Source organism: Salmo trutta, unplaced genomic scaffold (genome assembly GCF_901001165.1).
Source record: "Salmo trutta unplaced genomic scaffold, fSalTru1.1, whole genome shotgun sequence".
Taxonomy (NCBI): Eukaryota; Metazoa; Chordata; class Actinopteri; order Salmoniformes; family Salmonidae; genus Salmo; species Salmo trutta.
Genome location: NW_021822962.1, coordinates 875,442 through 893,971, shown reverse-complemented (window position 1 = coordinate 893,971; position 18,530 = coordinate 875,442). Strand labels below are relative to the sequence as shown.

Genomic DNA, 18,530 nt, shown 5'->3' with positions numbered 1-18,530 from the left:
TTGCACTTTTCATGTAACTTACTTTTGGCCAGCTAATAGCCTAATCATTGATCAAGCAACATTATGGACTAAATGTTCAAATCCTGTTGCTGCAGGATTCTTTTGCTGTGACAAATTAAGAGCTTACATCTGTGAAGTGTGTATATCAGAGGGGTTGGATACGGCAGAAGACACATTTCAGTCTGGTATGGGTTAATAAAGTATTGTCTTCCTCTACAGGTGCGTTTCCACGGCCGGCTGTTCTATCATGAGGGTTGGCCCTTCTGCATCAACGAAAAGGTGGTCTTGCAGCTCGCCCCGCTCCATAAGGTCCGTCTGAAGCAGGGAGACTTCTACCTGCAGGTGGTCCCTCTGGGCCGCAAGGCTGCCAAGCTGGTCATAAAATGTCTGTCGGCCAGTGGCCAGGCCATCGCAGAGATCCCCGTCCCGGAGAGCATGTACGGCAGCGTCTTCACCGCTGACTTCCTGCAGAATGTGACGCGCGAGCGCAACCTCCATCCACTGCAGAACTGGTTGCTCACCACCGGCACCGTCGTGTACCGGACGCCGTGGAAGAACGTGGTGAATCCTCTGTTCGTCAGCAGCACGGCAGACGCCATCATGCAGACACGGGGCGACAGCACGGGCTTCCGTGGCCAGCTCAGCGCCTGCAGTACCAGTGGATCCACGGGGACCCTGGACTCCCATCGCAGCTCCCACGAATCACTACACTCCCAGGGGGCAGACTCTACCTTCTCAGAGCCTGCTATCCTGAGCAGGCGGGTCCATGTAATGGACCCCAGCAGCACTAGTAGCAGGTCCCAACAGGATCCCAACCCAGGACTTCACCGGATGGAGAACCACAACCAGAACCACAGCCTGAGAGCAGCTCCTGACTCTCACTCCTGCAGCCCACAGACAGAGAGGCTGGCTGGGGAGGGTGGTGGTGGTCCGGGGAAGGGCCAGTGGGAGGGGGAGGAGGGCCAGGGTGGGAGCAGAGAGAGGACCAGGACCCTGTCGTTCAGCACCGACCTCAGTAACCCCAACCCTCGCCGCCCCCGCCACGCCAGGGACTCTGTGTCCTTCGAGACCCGGAGACTGTTCCGTAAGTCCTACATGGAGGCCCTGCAGAACCCCATGAACCTGGGCTCTAGCTCTGAGTCCATCCTGGAGGAAGGACCAGAGCACAGTCCTGCATGCCCAGGTCTCAGCACACTCAGCCCCAGAGAGGATGCCTCATCTCCAGCTTCGACCCCTGGTAGCAGCCCCTCCACCCCCACCACCCAGAGAGAGCAAGGGCCCCGTGGGGTCAGGCTAGGGGGGACCAGGGCATGGCTGAGTGGGGACCCCGTCTCCCCCCGACTCTCTCCCAGCACACCTCTCTTGTACCTCCAGAGGGGTCTGAGGAACGCTGGGGCCCTGGAGACCCGGGCTGAGAGGCGCTCCAAGTCTCTAGAGAGGACTAACAAGGCGGCCCAGGTCAAAGGGCACCGGGCGCGCTCCTCCTCCGGGGGCTCGGCCAGCAGTGGAGTCCTCTCACCAAAGAAGCTGATGAACGGATACGCCCTGCGCTTCGGAAGGCTGGACCTGGAGGCTGCCTTCTCCAGCTCAGACAGGAGGAGCAGTGTTAGAGACGAGACAGGTAGAAAAACCTGATTGGTATAACATGTGACTGATTAGAATAACATGTGACTGATTAGAATAACATGTGACTGATTAGAATAACATGTGACTGATTAGTATAACATTTGACTGATTAGTATAACATGTGACTGATTAGTATAACATGTGACTGATTAGAATAACATGTGACTGATTAGAATAATATGTGGCTGATTAGAATAACATGTGACTGATTAGTATAACATGTGACTGATTGGAATAATATGTGACTGATTAGAATAACATGTGACTGATTAGTATAACATGTGACTGATTAGAATAACATGTGACTGATTAGAATAACATGTGACTGATTAGAATAACATGTGACTGATTAGTATAACATGTGACTGATTAGAATAATATGTGACTGATTAGTATAACATGTGACTGATTAGAATAACATGTGACTGATTAGAATAACATGTGACTGATTGGAATAACATGTGACTGATTAGAATAACATGTGACTGATTAGTATAACATGTGACTGATTAGAATAACATGTGACTGATTAGTATAAGGGGGGTTGGCGGGGGGTTGGCGCCCCCCTTGATTAGTATAACATGTGACTGGTATATAATGATCCCACATGGCTGTATAGACCAAGGTTATGGGTTTGACTCCTGGAGTCTGGTATATAATGATCCCACATGGGCTGTATAGACCAAGGTTATGGGTTTGACTCCTGGAGTCTGGTATATAATGATCCCACATGGGCTGTATAGACCAAGGTTATGGGTTTGACTCCTGGAGTCTGGTATATAATGATCCCACATGGGCTGTATAGACCAAGGTTATGGGTTTGACTCCTGGAGTCTGGTATATAATGATCCCACATGGGCTGTATAGACCAAGGTTATGGGTTTGACTCCTGGAGTCTGGTATATAATGATCCCACATGGGCTGCATAGACCAAGGTTATGGGTTTGACTCCTGCTTGGGCTATTTATATGTATTGATTGAAATAGGAGTGAGGTCAGGTATAGTGATAGCTCAGTGGGTTGGAGCTAGACCTTTGTCAAAGGTAAAAGTCCATTCAGTGGTAAAACTGGTTGAAATTAAATTAGCATTTCAACCAGTTTTTCTGGTTGAAAAGACATCATTCCAACCAGTTTTTCCTTTGAAAAGACATATTTTCTACCAGTTTTTCCTTTGAAAAGACATCATTTCAACCAGTTTTTCCTTTGAAAAGACATATTTTCAACCAGTTTTTCCTTTGAAAAGACATCATTTCAACCAGTTTTTCCTTTGAAAAGACATAATTTCAACCAGTTTTTCCTTTGAAAAGACATATTTTCTACCAGTTTTTCCTTTGAAAAGACATCATTTCAACCAGTTTTTCCTTTGAAAAGACATAATTTCAACCAGTTTTTCCTTTGAAAAGACATATTTTCAACCAGTTTTTCCTTTGAAAGACATATTTTCTACCAGTTTTCCTTTGAAAGACATATTTTCTACCAGTTTGCATGTTGGTTTAAGAATGTAACATCAACAAAGGCAGTAAAAGTCTAAACAAGACAGCTATGTTTGGTGAGGGTGCGTTGGTGATTAGATTTCTCAACTCAAGCGTCGTCTTCAGTTTGGACAAACACTTTCCCTGGCACTGGGTCCAATAGACATTGAATCATAACATCAGCTCTCTCTCACTGTATCAAATGAGGTGGCCTCCGGGCTTGAAAACATGCTTTGTTTCCAGACAGGTTTAATGTTGTGGTTTCACTGGGGAATTATGACCTGCAGTAATAGGGATCTGACAGAGGGTTACAGGCCTGTGTTTGTTTCCAGACAGGTTTAATGTTGTGGTTTCACTGGGGAATTATGACCTGCAGTAATAGGGATCTGACAGAGGGTTACAGGCCTGTGTTTGTTTCCAGACAGGTTTAATGTTGCGGTTTCACTGGGGAATTATGACCTGCAGTAATAGGGATCTGACAGAGGGTTACAGGCCTGTGTTTGTTTCCAGACAGGTTTAATGTTGAGGTTTCACTGGGGAATTATGACCTGCAGTAATAGGGATCTGACAGAGGGTTACAGGCCTGTGTTTGTTTCAAGACAGGTTTAATGTTGTGGTTTCACTGGGGAATTATGACCTGCAGTAATAGGGATCTGACAGAGGGTTACAGGCCTGTGTTTGTTTCCAGACAGGTTTAATGTTGCGGTTTCACTGGGGAATTATGACCTGCAGTAATAGGGATCTGACAGAGGGTTACAGGCCTGTGTTTGTTTCCAGACAGGTTTAATGTTGCCGTTTCACTGGGGAATTATGACCTGCAGTAATAGGGATCTGACAGAGGGTTACAGGCCTGTGTTTGTTTCCAGACAGGTTTAATGTTGCGGTTTCACTGGGGAATTATGACCTGCAGTAATAGGGATCTGACAGAGGGTTACAGGCCTGTGTTTGTTTCCAGACAGGTTTAATGTTGCGGTTTCACTGGGGAATTATGACCTGCAGTAATAGGGATCTGACAGAGGGTTACAGGCCTGTGTTTGTTTCAAGACAGGTTTAATGTTGCCGTTTCACTGGGGAATTATGACCTGCAGTAATAGGGATCTGACAGAGGGTTACAGGCCTGTGTTTGTTTCCAGACAGGTTTAATGTTGCGGTTTCACTGGGGAATTATGACCTGCAGTAATAGGGATCTGACAGCGGGTTACAGGCCTGTGTTTGTTTCCAGACAGGTTTAATGTTGCGGTTTCACTGGGGAATTATGACCTGCAGTAATAGGGATCTGACAGAGGGTTACAGGCCTGTGTTTGTTTCCAGACAGTTTTAATGTTGCGGTTTCACTGGGGAATTATGACCTGCAGTAATAGGGATCTGACAGAGGGTTACAGGCCTGTGTTTGTTTCCAGACAGGTTTAATGTTGCGGTTTCACTGGGGAATTATGACCTGCAGTAATAGGGATCTGACAGAGGGTTACAGGCCTGTGTTTGTTTCCAGACAGGTTTAATGTTGCGGTTTCACTGGGGAATTATGACCTGCAGTAATAGGGATCTGACAGAGGGTTACAGGCCTGTGTTTGTTTCCAGACAGGTTTAATGTTGCCGTTTCACTGGGGAATTATGACCTGCAGTAATAGGGATCTGACAGAGGGTTACAGGCCTGTGTTTGTTTCCAGACAGGTTTAATGTTGCGGTTTCACTGGGGAATTATGACCTGCAGTAATAGGGATCTGACAGAGGGTTACAGGCCTGTGTTTGTTTCCAGACAGGTTTAATGTTGCGGTTTCACTGGGGAATTATGACCTGCAGTAATAGGGATCTGACAGAGGGTTACAGGCCTGTGTTTGTTTCCAGACAGGTTTAATGTTGCGGTTTCACTGGGGAATTATGACCTGCAGTAATAGGGATCTGACAGAGGGTTACAGGCCTGTGTTTGTTTCCAGACAGGTTTAATGTTGCGGTTTCACTGGGGAATTATGACCTGCAGTAATAGGGATCTGACAGAGGGTTACAGGCCTGTGTTTGTTTCCAGACAGGTTTAATGTTGCGATTTCACTGGGGAATTATGACCTGCAGTAATAGGGATCTGACAGAGGGTTACAGGCCTGTGTTTGTTTCCAGACAGGTTTAAAGTTGCGGTTTCACTGGGGAATTATGACCTGCAGTAATAGGGATCTGACAGCGGGTTACAGGCCTGTGTTTGTTTCCAGACAGGTTTAATGTTGCGGTTTCACTGGGGAATTATGACCTGCAGTAATAGGGATCTGACAGAGGGTTACAGGCCTGTGTTTGTTTCCAGACAGGTTTAATGTTGCGGTTTCACTGGGGAATTATGACCTGCAGTAATAGGGATCTGACAGAGAGTTACAGGCCTGTGTTTGTTTCCAGACAGGTTTAATGTTGCGGTTTCACTGGGGAATTATGACCTGCAGTAATAGGGATCTGACAGAGGGTTACAGGCCTGTGTTTGTTTCCAGACAGGTTTAATGTTGCGGTTTCACTGGGGAATTATGACCTGCAGTAATAGGGATCTGACAGAGGGTTACAGGCCTGTGTTTGTTTCCAGACAGGTTTAATGTTGCGGTTTCACTGGGGAATTATGACCTGCAGTAATAGGGATCTGACAGAGGGTTACAGGCCTGTGTTTGTTTCCAGACAGGTTTAATGTTGCGGTTTCACTGGGGAATTATGACCTGCAGTAATAGGGATCTGACAGAGGGTTACAGGCCTGTGTTTGTTTCCAGACAGGTTTAATGTTGCGGTTTCACTGGGGAATTATGACCTGCAGTAATAGGGATCTGACAGAGGGTTACAGGCCTGTGTTTGTTTGGACTCACTGTTGATATGAGGAGACAGCTTGTAGTTCTCATGTGCTGATTTTTGGGGTGGTGGAGGGGGAGGGGGTTTTGTGTGTCTATATGCTCTTTGGCATGTTATGTGACAGGTATGGCCCATCCCTGGAACAGCTCAGACGTGGTGTTGGACACACACACTGTTCTGTTGTTCTGTGCAGGGCAGTGCAGAAGAGTTGGTTTGTGAAAGTGTCATCCAGGGAATCATTCTGTTTTATTTAGCACTGCCTCTTCCGGGTATTGAAATGTAGAAAGTGTGTGAGTTGATTTAAAGGGATACTTTGGGATGTTGGCAACGAGGCCCTTTATCTACTTCTCCAGAGTCAGATGAACTGGTGGATACCATTTGTATATTTCTATGTTCAGTTCGAATGAAGTTTGAGGTCATTTTGTGAGCCAATGCTAACTAGCATTAGCGCAATGGCTGGAAGTCTATGTGTATCTGCTAACGCTAGTTAGCGCAACTACCTCTAACTTCCTCATTACCATAATCCTGAATAGTCCCTTAAACCCTGTGAAATGACACAGACTCAGCAGTTCCGCCCAGGGATGGTAGGTTTTCCCTGATTGGTAAGATAAGACCATGACCATGTGCCCTGAAAAGGAAAATCTCTTGGCCCTATAGATTATAAATACGGCCCCATGAAACATATCCTTCCAGAACCCATAACTGTATTTAGTACAACTACCCCACAATGAGGGATTTCTGCCTGCCATAACCTCATGGCTGAGCAATACAACAGTAGCAAGCTGAAGCCCATTTTTCCACACTGAAAACCTAGAGCCACTGAAAACCTAGCACCACTGAAAACCTAGAGCCACTGAAAACCTAAAGCCACTGAAATCCCAGCTCCACTGAAAACCCAGCTCCACTGAAAACCTAGAGTCTCTGAAAACCTAGTCACTGAAAACCTAGAACCACTGAAAATCTAGAGCCACTGAAAACCCAGCTCCACTGAAAACCCAGCTCCACTGAAAACCCAGCTCCACTGAAAACATAGAGCCGCTGAAAACATAGAGCCACTAAAAACCTAGCACCACTGCAAACCTAGCGCCACTGAAAACCTAGAACCACTGAAAACCTAGAGCCACTGAAAACCTAGAGCCACTGAAAACATAGCGCCATTGAAAACCTAGCGCCACTGAAAACCCAGCTCCACTGAAAACCTAGAGCCACTGAAAACCTAGCACCACTGAAAACCTAGAGCCACTGAAAACCTAAAGCCACTGAAATCCCAGCTCCACTGAAAACCCAGCTCCACTGAAAACCTAGAGTCTCTGAAAACCTAGTCACTGAAAACCTAGAACCACTGAAAATCTAGAGCCACTGAAAACCCAGCTCCACTGAAAACCCAGCTCCACTGAAAACCCAGCTCCACTGAAAACATAGAGCCGCTGAAAACATAGAGCCACTAAAAACCTAGCACCACTGCAAACCTAGCGCCACTGAAAACCTAGAACCACTGAAAACCTAGAGCCACTGAAAACCTAGAGCCACTGAAAACATAGCGCCATTGAAAACCTAGCGCCACTGAAAACCTAGAACCACTGAAAACCTAGAGCCACTGAAAACCTAGCACCACTGAAAACCTAGAGCCACTGAAAACCTAGAGCTACTGAAAACCCAGCTCCACTGAAAACCTAGCGCCACTGAAAAGCTAGCGCCACTGAAAACCCAGCTCCACTGAAAACCTAGCGCCACTGAAAACCTAGAGCTACTGCAAACCCAGCTCCACTGAAAACCTAGAGCCACTGAAAACCCAGCTCCACTGAAAACCTAGAGTCTCTGAAAACCTAGTCACTGAAAACCTAGAACCACTGAAAATCTAGAGCCACTGAAAACCCAGCTCCACTGAAAACCCAGCTCCACTGAAAACCCAGCTCCACTGAAAATATAGAGCCGCTGAAAACATAGAGCCACTGAAAACCTAGCACCACTGAAAACCTAGCGCCACTGAAAACCTAGAGCCACTGAAAACCTAGAGCCACTGAAAACCTAGCGCCACTGAAAACCTAGAGCCACTGAAAACCTAGAGCCACTGAAAACCCAGCGCCAATGAAAACCTAGAGCCACTGAAAACCTAGAGCCACTGAAAACCTAGTGCCACTGAAAACCTAGAGCCACTGAAAACCCGGCTCCACTGAAAAGCTAGAGCCACTGAAAACCCAGCTCCACTGAAAACCTAGAGCCACTGAAAACCCAGCTCCACTGAAAACCTAGAGCCACTGAAAACCCAGCTCCACTGAAAACCTAGAGCCACTGAAAACCTAGAGCCACTGAAAACCTAGAGCCACTGAAAACCTAGAGCCACTGAAAACCTAGAGCCACTGAAAACCTAGCTCCACTGAAAACCTAGAGCCACTGAAAACCCAGCTCCACTGAAAACCTAGAGTCTCTGAAAACCCGGCTCCACTGAAAACCCAGCTCCATTAAATACCTAGAGCCCATTGAGACCTTGGTGGACAGGAAACCTCAGAGGATCCTGTAACCAACCAGACGTAGGAGGGAAACACACACGCACAGTGGCGCTAGGTTCACACACACACACAGTGGCGCTAGGTTCACACACACAGTGGCGCTAGGTTCACACACACACACTGTGGCGCTAGGTTCACACACACACACAGTGGCGCTAGGTTCACACACACACACTGTGGCGCTAGGTTCACACACACACACTCTGGCACTAGGTTCACACACACACACTGTGGCGCTAGGTTCACACACACACACACTCTGGCGCTAGGTTCACACACACACACAGTGGCGCTAGGTTCACACACACACACACTCTGGCGCTAGGTTCACACACACACACACAGTGGCGCTAGGTTCACACACACACACACAGTGGCGCTAGGTTCACACACACACACAGTGGCGCTAGGTTCACACACACACACTCTGGCGCTAGGTTCACACACACACACACAGTGGCGCTAGGTTCACACACACACACACAGTGGCGCTAGGTTCACACACACACACACAGTGGCGCTAGGTTCACACACACACACGACACACACTGGCGCTAGGTTCACACACACACACAGTGGCGCTAGGTTCACACACACACACAGTGGCGCTAGGTTCACACACACACAGTGGCGCTAGGTTCACACACACAGTGGCGCTAGGTTCACACACACACACAGTGGCGCTAGGTTCACACACACACACAGTGGCGCTAGGTTCACACACACACACAGTGGCGCTAGGTTCACACACACACACAGTGGCGCTAGGTTCACACACACACACACAGTGGCGCTAGGTTCACACACACACACAGTGGCGCTAGGTTCACACACACACACACAGTGGCGCTAGGTTCACACACACACACACAGTGGCGCTAGGTTCACACACACACACAGTGGCGCTAGGTTCACACACACACACAGTGGCGCTAGGTTCACACACACACAGTGGCGCTAGGTTCACACACACACACAGTGGCGCTAGGTTACACACCCTATCACACACACACACAGTGGCGCTAGGTTCACACACACACACAGTGGCGCTAGGTTCACACACACACACAGTGGCGCTAGGTTCACACACACACACACTCTGGCGCTAGGTTCACACACACACACAGTGGCGCTAGGTTCACACACACACACACAGTGGCGCTAGGTTCACACACACACACAGTGGCGCTAGGTTCACACACACACACTCTGGCGCTAGGTTCACACACACACACACAGTGGCGCTAGGTTCACACACACACACACAGTGGCGCTAGGTTCACACACACACACACAGTGGCGCTAGGTTCACACACACACACACACTCTGGCGCTAGGTTCACACACACACACAGTGGCGCTAGGTTCACACACACACACAGTGGCGCTAGGTTCACACACACAGTGATGCTAGGTTCACACACACACACAGTGGCGCTAGGTTCACACACACAGTGGCGCTAGGTTCACACACACACACAGTGGCGCTAGGTTCACACACACACACAGTGTCGCTAGGTTCACACACACACACAGTGGCGCTAGGTTCACACACACACAGTGGCGCTAGGTTCACACACACACACAGTGGCGCTAGGTTCACACACACACAGTGGCGCTAGGTTCACACACACACACAGTGGCGCTAGGTTCACACACACACACACAGTGGCGCTAGGTTCACACACACACACAGTGGCGCTAGGTTCACACACACACAGTGGCGCTAGGTTCACACACACACACAGTGGCGCTAGGTTCACACACACACAGTGGCGCTAGGTTCACACACACACACAGTGGCGCTAGGTTCACACACACACACACAGTGGCGCTAGGTTCACACACACACACAGTGGCGCTAGGTTCACACACACACAGTGGCGCTAGGTTCACACACACACAGTGGCGCTAGGTTCACACAGTGGCGCTAGGTTCACACACACAGTGGCGCTAGGTTCACACACACAGTGGCGCTAGGTTCACACACACAGTGGCGCTAGGTTCACACACACAGTGGCGCTAGGTTCACACACACAGTGGCGCTAGGTTCACACACACAGTGGCGCTAGGTTCACACACAATGACATGACAAGGCCTTCCAGTGAATGTGGGACTGGGCTGTGCTCGACTCTGGTCCCAGACAGATGAGTTGCCTCCTGTACAATAGCATTCATTGTGCCCCCCTCCTCCACTGGGGCTGAATGCAGAGGAAAAGCCCTTAACCTGTCCTCATGTAAGGTCCATTCACCTGAGTAACATGAGAACCAGTGAACCAACACTGACTTTCTTCAGGACTTTATTCTGAAAACAAAACCCTCCCTCACTTTCAGAAGGGATGGAATTACCCTCATCCACCATGTGAGGTGGTAATGGCTGTGGTGGCCATTGCTTCATTCATGTCCCTCTTGTGATTTCAATGCTTTGTACACTCAGTGTATATGTAGGGAATAGAGTGCCATTTGGGATGCATCCTATATTTGCTAGTCCAGACTGTTTCGTTCTCCGACAGACAGAAATGTGTGGTTGAAAAATGTGGGACCAGGTCCTGGCTGCATTGATGGCTTAGAACGGTGGTAAACGCTGTATACAACCCAGGCGGACACTGGGTACAATGCAGGAGAGGCTTTACTCTACATTTCTAACTTCCTGACAAAACAAAGCAATGTAGGAAGTTTGCTGCAAACAGAATCGCTGGCTGCACAGCCACAGCCAGTCACACAGGAAGTACATTTAGTGTCTGAGGACAAAAGGGGGCTAGGCTGGGAAGGGAGAGGCTAAGCTGGGAAGGGAGGGGCTATGATGGGAGGGGAGGGGCTATGATGGGAAGGGAGAGGCTAAGCTGGGAAGGGAGGGGCTATGATGGGAGGGGAGGGGACAGGCTCGGAGGGGAGGGGCTAGGCTGGGAGGAGATAGGCTCGGAGGGGATGGGCTAGGCTCGGGGAAGGGGCGGGGAGATGCTTGGAGGGACTGGGAGAGGAGGGGACAGGCTGGGATGGAAGAAGCTGGGAGGGGAGGGCTATACTGGGAAGGGAGGGGCTAGGCTGGGAGGGGCTAGGCTCGGAGGGGAGGGGCTAGGCTCGGAGGGGAGGGCTATACTGGGAAGGGAGGGGCTAGGCTGGGAGGAGATAGGCTCGGAGGGGATGGGCTAGGCTCGGAGGGGAGGGGCTAGGCTGGGAGGAGATAGGCTCGGAGGGGATGGGCTAGGCTCGGAGGGGAGGGGCTAGGCTGGGAGGAGATAGGCTCGGAGGGGAGGGGCTAGGCTCAGAGGGGAGGGGCTAGGCTCGGAGGGGAGGGGCTAGGCTGGGAGGAGATAGGCTCGGAGGGGAGGGGCTAGGCTCGGAGGGGCTGGGTGGGGAGAGGCTGGGAGGGGACAGGACAACACAAGGGGGCCAGTTAGAGAAGGTTTTAAACACACTACTCCTAGTCTCATACATGGTTCAGAGACACCCTATCTATACATTCTCTGTATTCACACATTGACAACTTTGAAGACGTATGAACAATGGCTTTTATGGTCAGGTTTTTATGTCCGGGCGTGTCCATATCCTTTGTTGCTTTACTTTCTACCAGGTATTAGATGACCCTGTGGAGGCTGCAGAGGGGAGGACGGCTCATAACAATGGCTGGACACATTCTGTGTTTGATGCCATTCCATTCACTCCGTTCCAGCCATTGTTATGAGCCGTCCTCCCCTCAGCAGCCTCCTCTGCCTGAGCGGTAGGCTACCATCTTGAAGAGGACTATTCACAGTTGAAACCATGAAAACATTTAAAATACCATTTGAACCCAGGTCTGGGCTGTATATGTTGAGTGTGAGAGCTGCCAGCCTCGTAGCCAGCCCCAGCCAGAGGGATAGGAGAAAGGGAGAAAGTGTGTAAGCTGTAACAGTGGTTGGTACCAGTTGGGAACGTCAGGAGCTACATTCCTGTTAGTGGGGCGTTGGGAGTCTGTCTTTGATCCAGAGTTTTATTTTGTAGTTGCTAACAGACCTGGGTTCAAATACTGTTTGAAATAATTTCACATATTTTAGCTGGGCTTGACTGAGTTTGCCTGATGCAAGGGAACCAGTAGAATAGTCCCCGCCCATCTGGCACTCCAGGCAAACTAAAGCAAATGCTAAAAGGATTTGAAAGATTTCAGTTAGTATTTGAACCCAGGTCTGGTATCAGTGAGTCAGACGGAACACCTGGTCTCTGCAGTTACTCAGTCTGGAAGAGCAGTCTCTGATTATACATCCCCCCTCTCTATTTCGCTTTCTTTCTCTCTCTCTCCCTCTCTCTCTCTCTCTCTCTCCCGCTCTCCCTCTCTCCCTCTCCCTCTCTCTCTCTCTCTCTCTCGCTCTCTCTTCTCTCCTCTCTCTTCTCTCCTCTCTCTCTCTCTTCTCTCCTCTCTCTCTTTCTTCTCTCCTCTCTCTCTCCCTCTCTCTCTCCTCCTTCTCTCTCTCTCGGTCCCTCCCTTCCCTCCCTTCCTTCCCTCCCTCCCTCTGCTATCTATCTACCCCTGTAGGTGTTTTTCTCTTTTTCGGGTTGATTCCTAATTAAAGTAGGTTGAATGATGTTTATTGTGGTTTTAGGTTTATGATGTAAGAGAGTACACATTGAGGTGAAATGATGACCTCTTTCTGTGGTCATTCTGTGGAACAGTAAATAGAGTGATTATAATGAATCGGTATTCAGACAGTGGTTTTTATTCTACAGTTTGAACAATAGACACTAACATCAGCACAGGTGCTGAAATGATACCATTTTTAACAGCAGCATACTGTCTGAAATGATACCATTTTTAACATCAGCACAGGTGCTGAAATGATACCATTTTTAACAGCAGCATACTGTCTGAAATGATACCATTTTTAACATCAGCACAGGTGCTGAAATGGTACCATTTTTAACAGCAGCATACTGTCTGAAATGATACCATTTTTAACAGCAGCATACTGTCTGAAATGATACCATTTTAATAGTAGAATACTGTCTGAAATGATACCATTTCAACAGCAGCATACTGTCTGAAATGATACCATTTTTAACAGCAGCATACTGTCTGAAATGATACCATTTTTAACAGCAGCATACTGTCTAAAATGATACAATTTTTAACAGTAGCATACTGTCTGAAATGATACCATTTTTAACAGAAGCATACTGTCTGAAATTATACCATTTTTAACAGTAGCATACTGTCTGAAATGATACCATTTTAACAGTAGTATACTGTCTGAAATGATACCATTTTAACAGCAGCATACTGTCTGAAATGACACCATTTTTAATAGTAGCATACTGTCTGAAATGATACCATTTTTAACAGTAGTATACTGTCTGAAATGATACCATTTTAACAGCAGCATACTGTCTGAAATACCATTTTTAATAGTAGCATACTGTCTGAAATGATACCATTTTAACAGCAGCATTCTGTCTGAAATGGTACAATTTTAACAGCAGCATACTGTCTGAAATGATACCATTTTAACAGCAGCATACTGTCTGAAATGATACCATTTTTAACAGTAGTATACTGTCTGAAATGATACCATTTTAACAGCAGCATACTGTCTGAAATGATACCATTTTTAATAGTAGAATACTGTCTGAAATGATACCATTTTATCAGCAGGATACTGTCTGAAATGATACCATTTTTAACAGTAGTATACTGTCTGAAATGATACCATTTTTGTCTTGGTTCTCTTTAGTGATCCATGAAGGTGGCACCAGCACTAACCCCAGGCGGCACAGTCAGGATGGAGCACAGTCACACCATCACCCCCCCAAACCTTCTAATGAAGTCCTCATCCAGCTGGCCCCAACCCCAGGGTCAGGTTCACCCCCTAACTGTCACCTCCCCAGCCTGGTGTCAGAGGTCAACCCCGAACTACTGGCCTCTGGGGCCATCATCTTACCTGGTAGGTGACACACACACACACACACACACACACACACACACACACACACACACACACACACACACACACACACACACACACACACACACACACACACTGACCTCTGCAGCCATCATCTTAAATGGTGGGTGACACACACACACACACACACACACACACACACACACACACACATACACACACATACACACACATACACACACATACACACATACACACACACACACACACACACACACACACACACTGGCCTCTGGGGCCATCATGAAGTGTTTACTCCTATGTGACATATGAAGTGTTTACTCCCATGTGACATATGTAGTGTTTACTCCCATGTGACATATGAAGTGTTTACTCCCATGTGACATATGAAGTGTTTACTCCCATGTGACATATGCAGTGTTTACTCCCATGTGACATATGTCGTGTTTACTCCCATGTGACATATGAAGTGTTTACTCCCATGTGACATATGAAGTGTTTACTCCCATGTGACATATGAAGTGTTTACTCCCATGTGACATATGAAGTGTTTACTCCCATGTGACATATGAAGTGTTTACTCCCATGTGACATATGAAGTGTTTACTCCCATGTGACATATGAAGTGTTTACTCCCATGTGACATATGAAGTGTTTACTCCCATGTGACATATGAAGTGTTTACTCCCATGTGACATATGAAGTGTTTACTCCCATGTGACATATGAAGTGTTTACTCCCATGTGACATATGAAGTGTTTACTCCCATGTGACATATGAAGCTTGGGGCGCATGTTTTCAGTAGGAGTGGGAATGTTCTATGTAGAATAATAGGAGCCTATTAAATGACTTAGACTGGATCAGATGAGGGTAAGAGGAGATGCCATCCTGAACTAAAGCGGTATGTTGAGCTGCGCTGTGGGGCCTGGGATGACGACAAACACTTAACAACAGACAGGTCACTTTCTCTACGTCCCAAATAGCAACCTACGCTATTCCCTTTGTAGTGCACTACTTTTGAACAGGACCCATAAGACTTTGGTCAAAATGTAGTGCACTACTTTATATAGAGAATAGGGTACCATTTGGGAAGCACTCATAGTGCCTACTTGAGTATGAGTGAGCGCTGAACCCCCCCTCTCTCTTCCAGGTAACAGAGACCTCAGCGGGCGAGCGGTGCTGCAGGTGTGCACGCGGGGGAGGGTGTGGGCTGGGGAGAGCTGCACGGCCAAAGACCTCACCTGTCTCCTGGGTTACTACTATTCAACGCTCCGGTCAGTCAGTCAACCAGTCTGCCGCACTCAGGTTTCATCTGCTGAAATCCCATCCAGGCTTTAGTTATTGGACGGTGTTCCTTTGAAGGGGGCATTCTGGGATTCAAACAAATAACAAACCAGGCACCACAACACTTTTTGGTAAACAGCTGAGAAATGGGTCTGGAGAAATGTAACCACTCTCATAACAGGGCTATATATATATATATTTTTTATTTTATTTTATTTAACCCTTATTTTACCAGGTCATTTGACTGAACACATTCTGATTTACTGCAACAACCTGTGGAATAGTTACAGGGGAGAGGAGGGATGATGCAAGGACTAACCATTCACAAGATCACCCTGATGGGTTTTGTTTCTGGTTTCAGGAGCGAGTGGCGGGACCAAGGCCTTACGGTGCTAGTGGACACCAGGAGACAGCAGCCCAGTCCTGCTCTGTTCTCATCTCTGTCTGAACTCCAGGTGAGAGCTTTCTAATGACAATAATATTGGCTGCGTCCCGAATGGAACCCTATTCCATATACAGTGTAGTGCACTACTTTTGACCATAGGACCCATAGGGCTCTGGTCAAAAGTAGTGCACTATAATATAGGGATTAACATGCTATTTTGGGACTCAATCATCTCTTCCTGAACTCCAGGTATGAACTTTCAACGGAAAATAACATGTCTTCAGAACCACGTCCCACATGAACTATCCTCAGGCGGTTTCTTTACGTTCTCCTGATTCTTAACAATGTTTTCATGGTGTTAAGAAATGTTCTTTCACTGTCACTACACTCTAGTATAGTACAATAGTAATGTTATAGTATAGTACTGCAGTAATGTTATAGTTTAGTACTGTAGTAATGGTATAGTATAGTACTGTAGTAATGTTATGGTACAGTACTATAGCAATGTTCTAGTATAGTGCTATACCAATGGTATAGTATAGTACTGTAGTAATGTTATGGTACAGTACTGTAGTAATGTTATGGTACAGTACTGTAGTAATGTTATAGTATTGTACTATAATAATGTTCTAGTATAGTACTATAGTAATGTTCTAATATAGTACTGTAGTAATGTTCTAGTATAGTACTGTAGTAATGTTCTAGTATAGGACTATACTAATGCTATAGCATAGTACTATAGTAATGTTATAGTATAGTACTATAGTAATGTTCTAATATAGTACTATAGTACTGTTCTAGTATGGTACTATAGTAATGTTATAGTATAGTACTATACTAATGTTCTAGTATAGCACGATAGTAATGTTCCAGTATAGTACTATGGTAATGTAATAGTATAGCACTATAGTAATGTTTTAGTATAGTACTATAGTAATGTACTAGTATAGTGCATTTGTAATGTTCTAGTGTAGCAATGTTCTAGTATAGTACTATAGTAATGTTCTAGCATAGTACTGTAGTAATGTTCTAGTATAGTACTTTAGTAATGTTCTAGAATAATACTATAGTTATGTTCCAGTATAGTACTGTAGTAATGTTCTAGTATAGTACTATAGTACTGTTCTAGTATGGTACTATAGTACTGATATAGTATAGTACTGTAGTAATGTTATAGTATAGTACTATACTAATGTTCTAATATAGTACTATAGTACTGTTCCGGTATAGTACTGTAGTAATGTTCTAGTATAGTACTATAGTAATGTTCTAGTATAGTACGTTAGTAATGTTCTAGCATAGTACTGTAGAAATGTTCTAGTATAGTACTATAGTAATGTTCTAGTATAGTACTATACTAATGCTATAGTATAGTACTATAGTAATGTTATAGTATAGTACTATAGTAATGTTATAGTATAGTACTACATTGATGTTCTAGTATAGTACTATAGTAATGTTCTAATATAGTACTATAGTAATGTTCTAGTATAGTACTGTGGTAATGATCTAGTATAGTACTGTAGTAATGTTCTAGCATAGTACTGTGGTAATGTTCTAGTATAGTACTTTAGTAATGTTCTAGTATAATACTATAGTAATGTTCCGGTATAGTACTGTAGTAATGTTCTAATATAGTACTATAGTACTGTTCTAGTATGGTACTATAGTACTGATATAGTATAGTACTGTAGTAATGTTATAGTATAGTACTATACTAATGTTGTAGTATAGCACGATAGTAATGTTCTAGTATAGTACTATGGTAATGTAATAGTATAGCACTATAGTAATGTTTTAGTATAGTACTATAGTAATGTACTAGTATAGTGCATTTGTAATGTTCTAGTGTAGCAATGTTCTAATATAGTACTTTAGTAATGTTATAGTATAGTGCTATAGTAATGTCCTGGTATAGTACTATAGTAATGTTCTAGTATAGTACTATAGTAATGTTCTAGTATAGTACTATAGTAATGTTCTAGCATAGTACTGTAGTAATGTTCTAGTATAGTACTATTGTAATGTTCTAGCATAGTACTATACTAATGCTATAGTATAGTACTATAGTAATGCTATAGCATAGTACTATAGTAATGTTCTAGTATAGTACTATACTAATGTTCTAATATAGTACTATAGTAATGTTCTAGTATAGTACTGTGGTAATGATCTAGTATAGTACTGTAGTAATGTTCTAGCATAGTACTGTGGTAATGTTCTAGTATAGTACTGTAGTAATGTTCTAGTATAGTACTATAGTAATGTTCTAGTATAGTACTGAAGTAATGTTCTAATATAGTACTATAGTAATGTTCTAGTATAGTACTATAGCGATGTTCTAGTATAGTACTATAGTAATGTTCTGGTATAGTACTGTAGTAATGTTCTAGTATAGTACTGTGGTAATGATCTAGTATAGTACTGTAGTAATGTTCTAGCATAGTACTGTAGTAATGTTATGGTACAGTACTATAGTAATGTTCTAGTATAGTACTATAGTAATGTTCTAGTATAGTACTATAGTAATGCTCTGGTGTAGTACTGTAG

General features: G+C 45.4%; 1 protein-coding gene across 1 annotated transcript in view; it reads left to right on the top strand.

Annotated features, from left to right (window-relative positions):
* Positions 1 to 18,530, top strand: part of LOC115187639 (pleckstrin homology domain-containing family G member 4B-like) — an 89,194-nt gene that overhangs the window by 29,648 nt on the left and 41,016 nt on the right. The window contains 4 exon segments of the mRNA XM_029746608.1: positions 220 to 1,621; positions 14,120 to 14,329; positions 15,462 to 15,585; positions 15,957 to 16,050. Coding sequence (XP_029602468.1) covers positions 220 to 1,621; positions 14,120 to 14,329; positions 15,462 to 15,585; positions 15,957 to 16,050 — 1,830 coding nt within the window.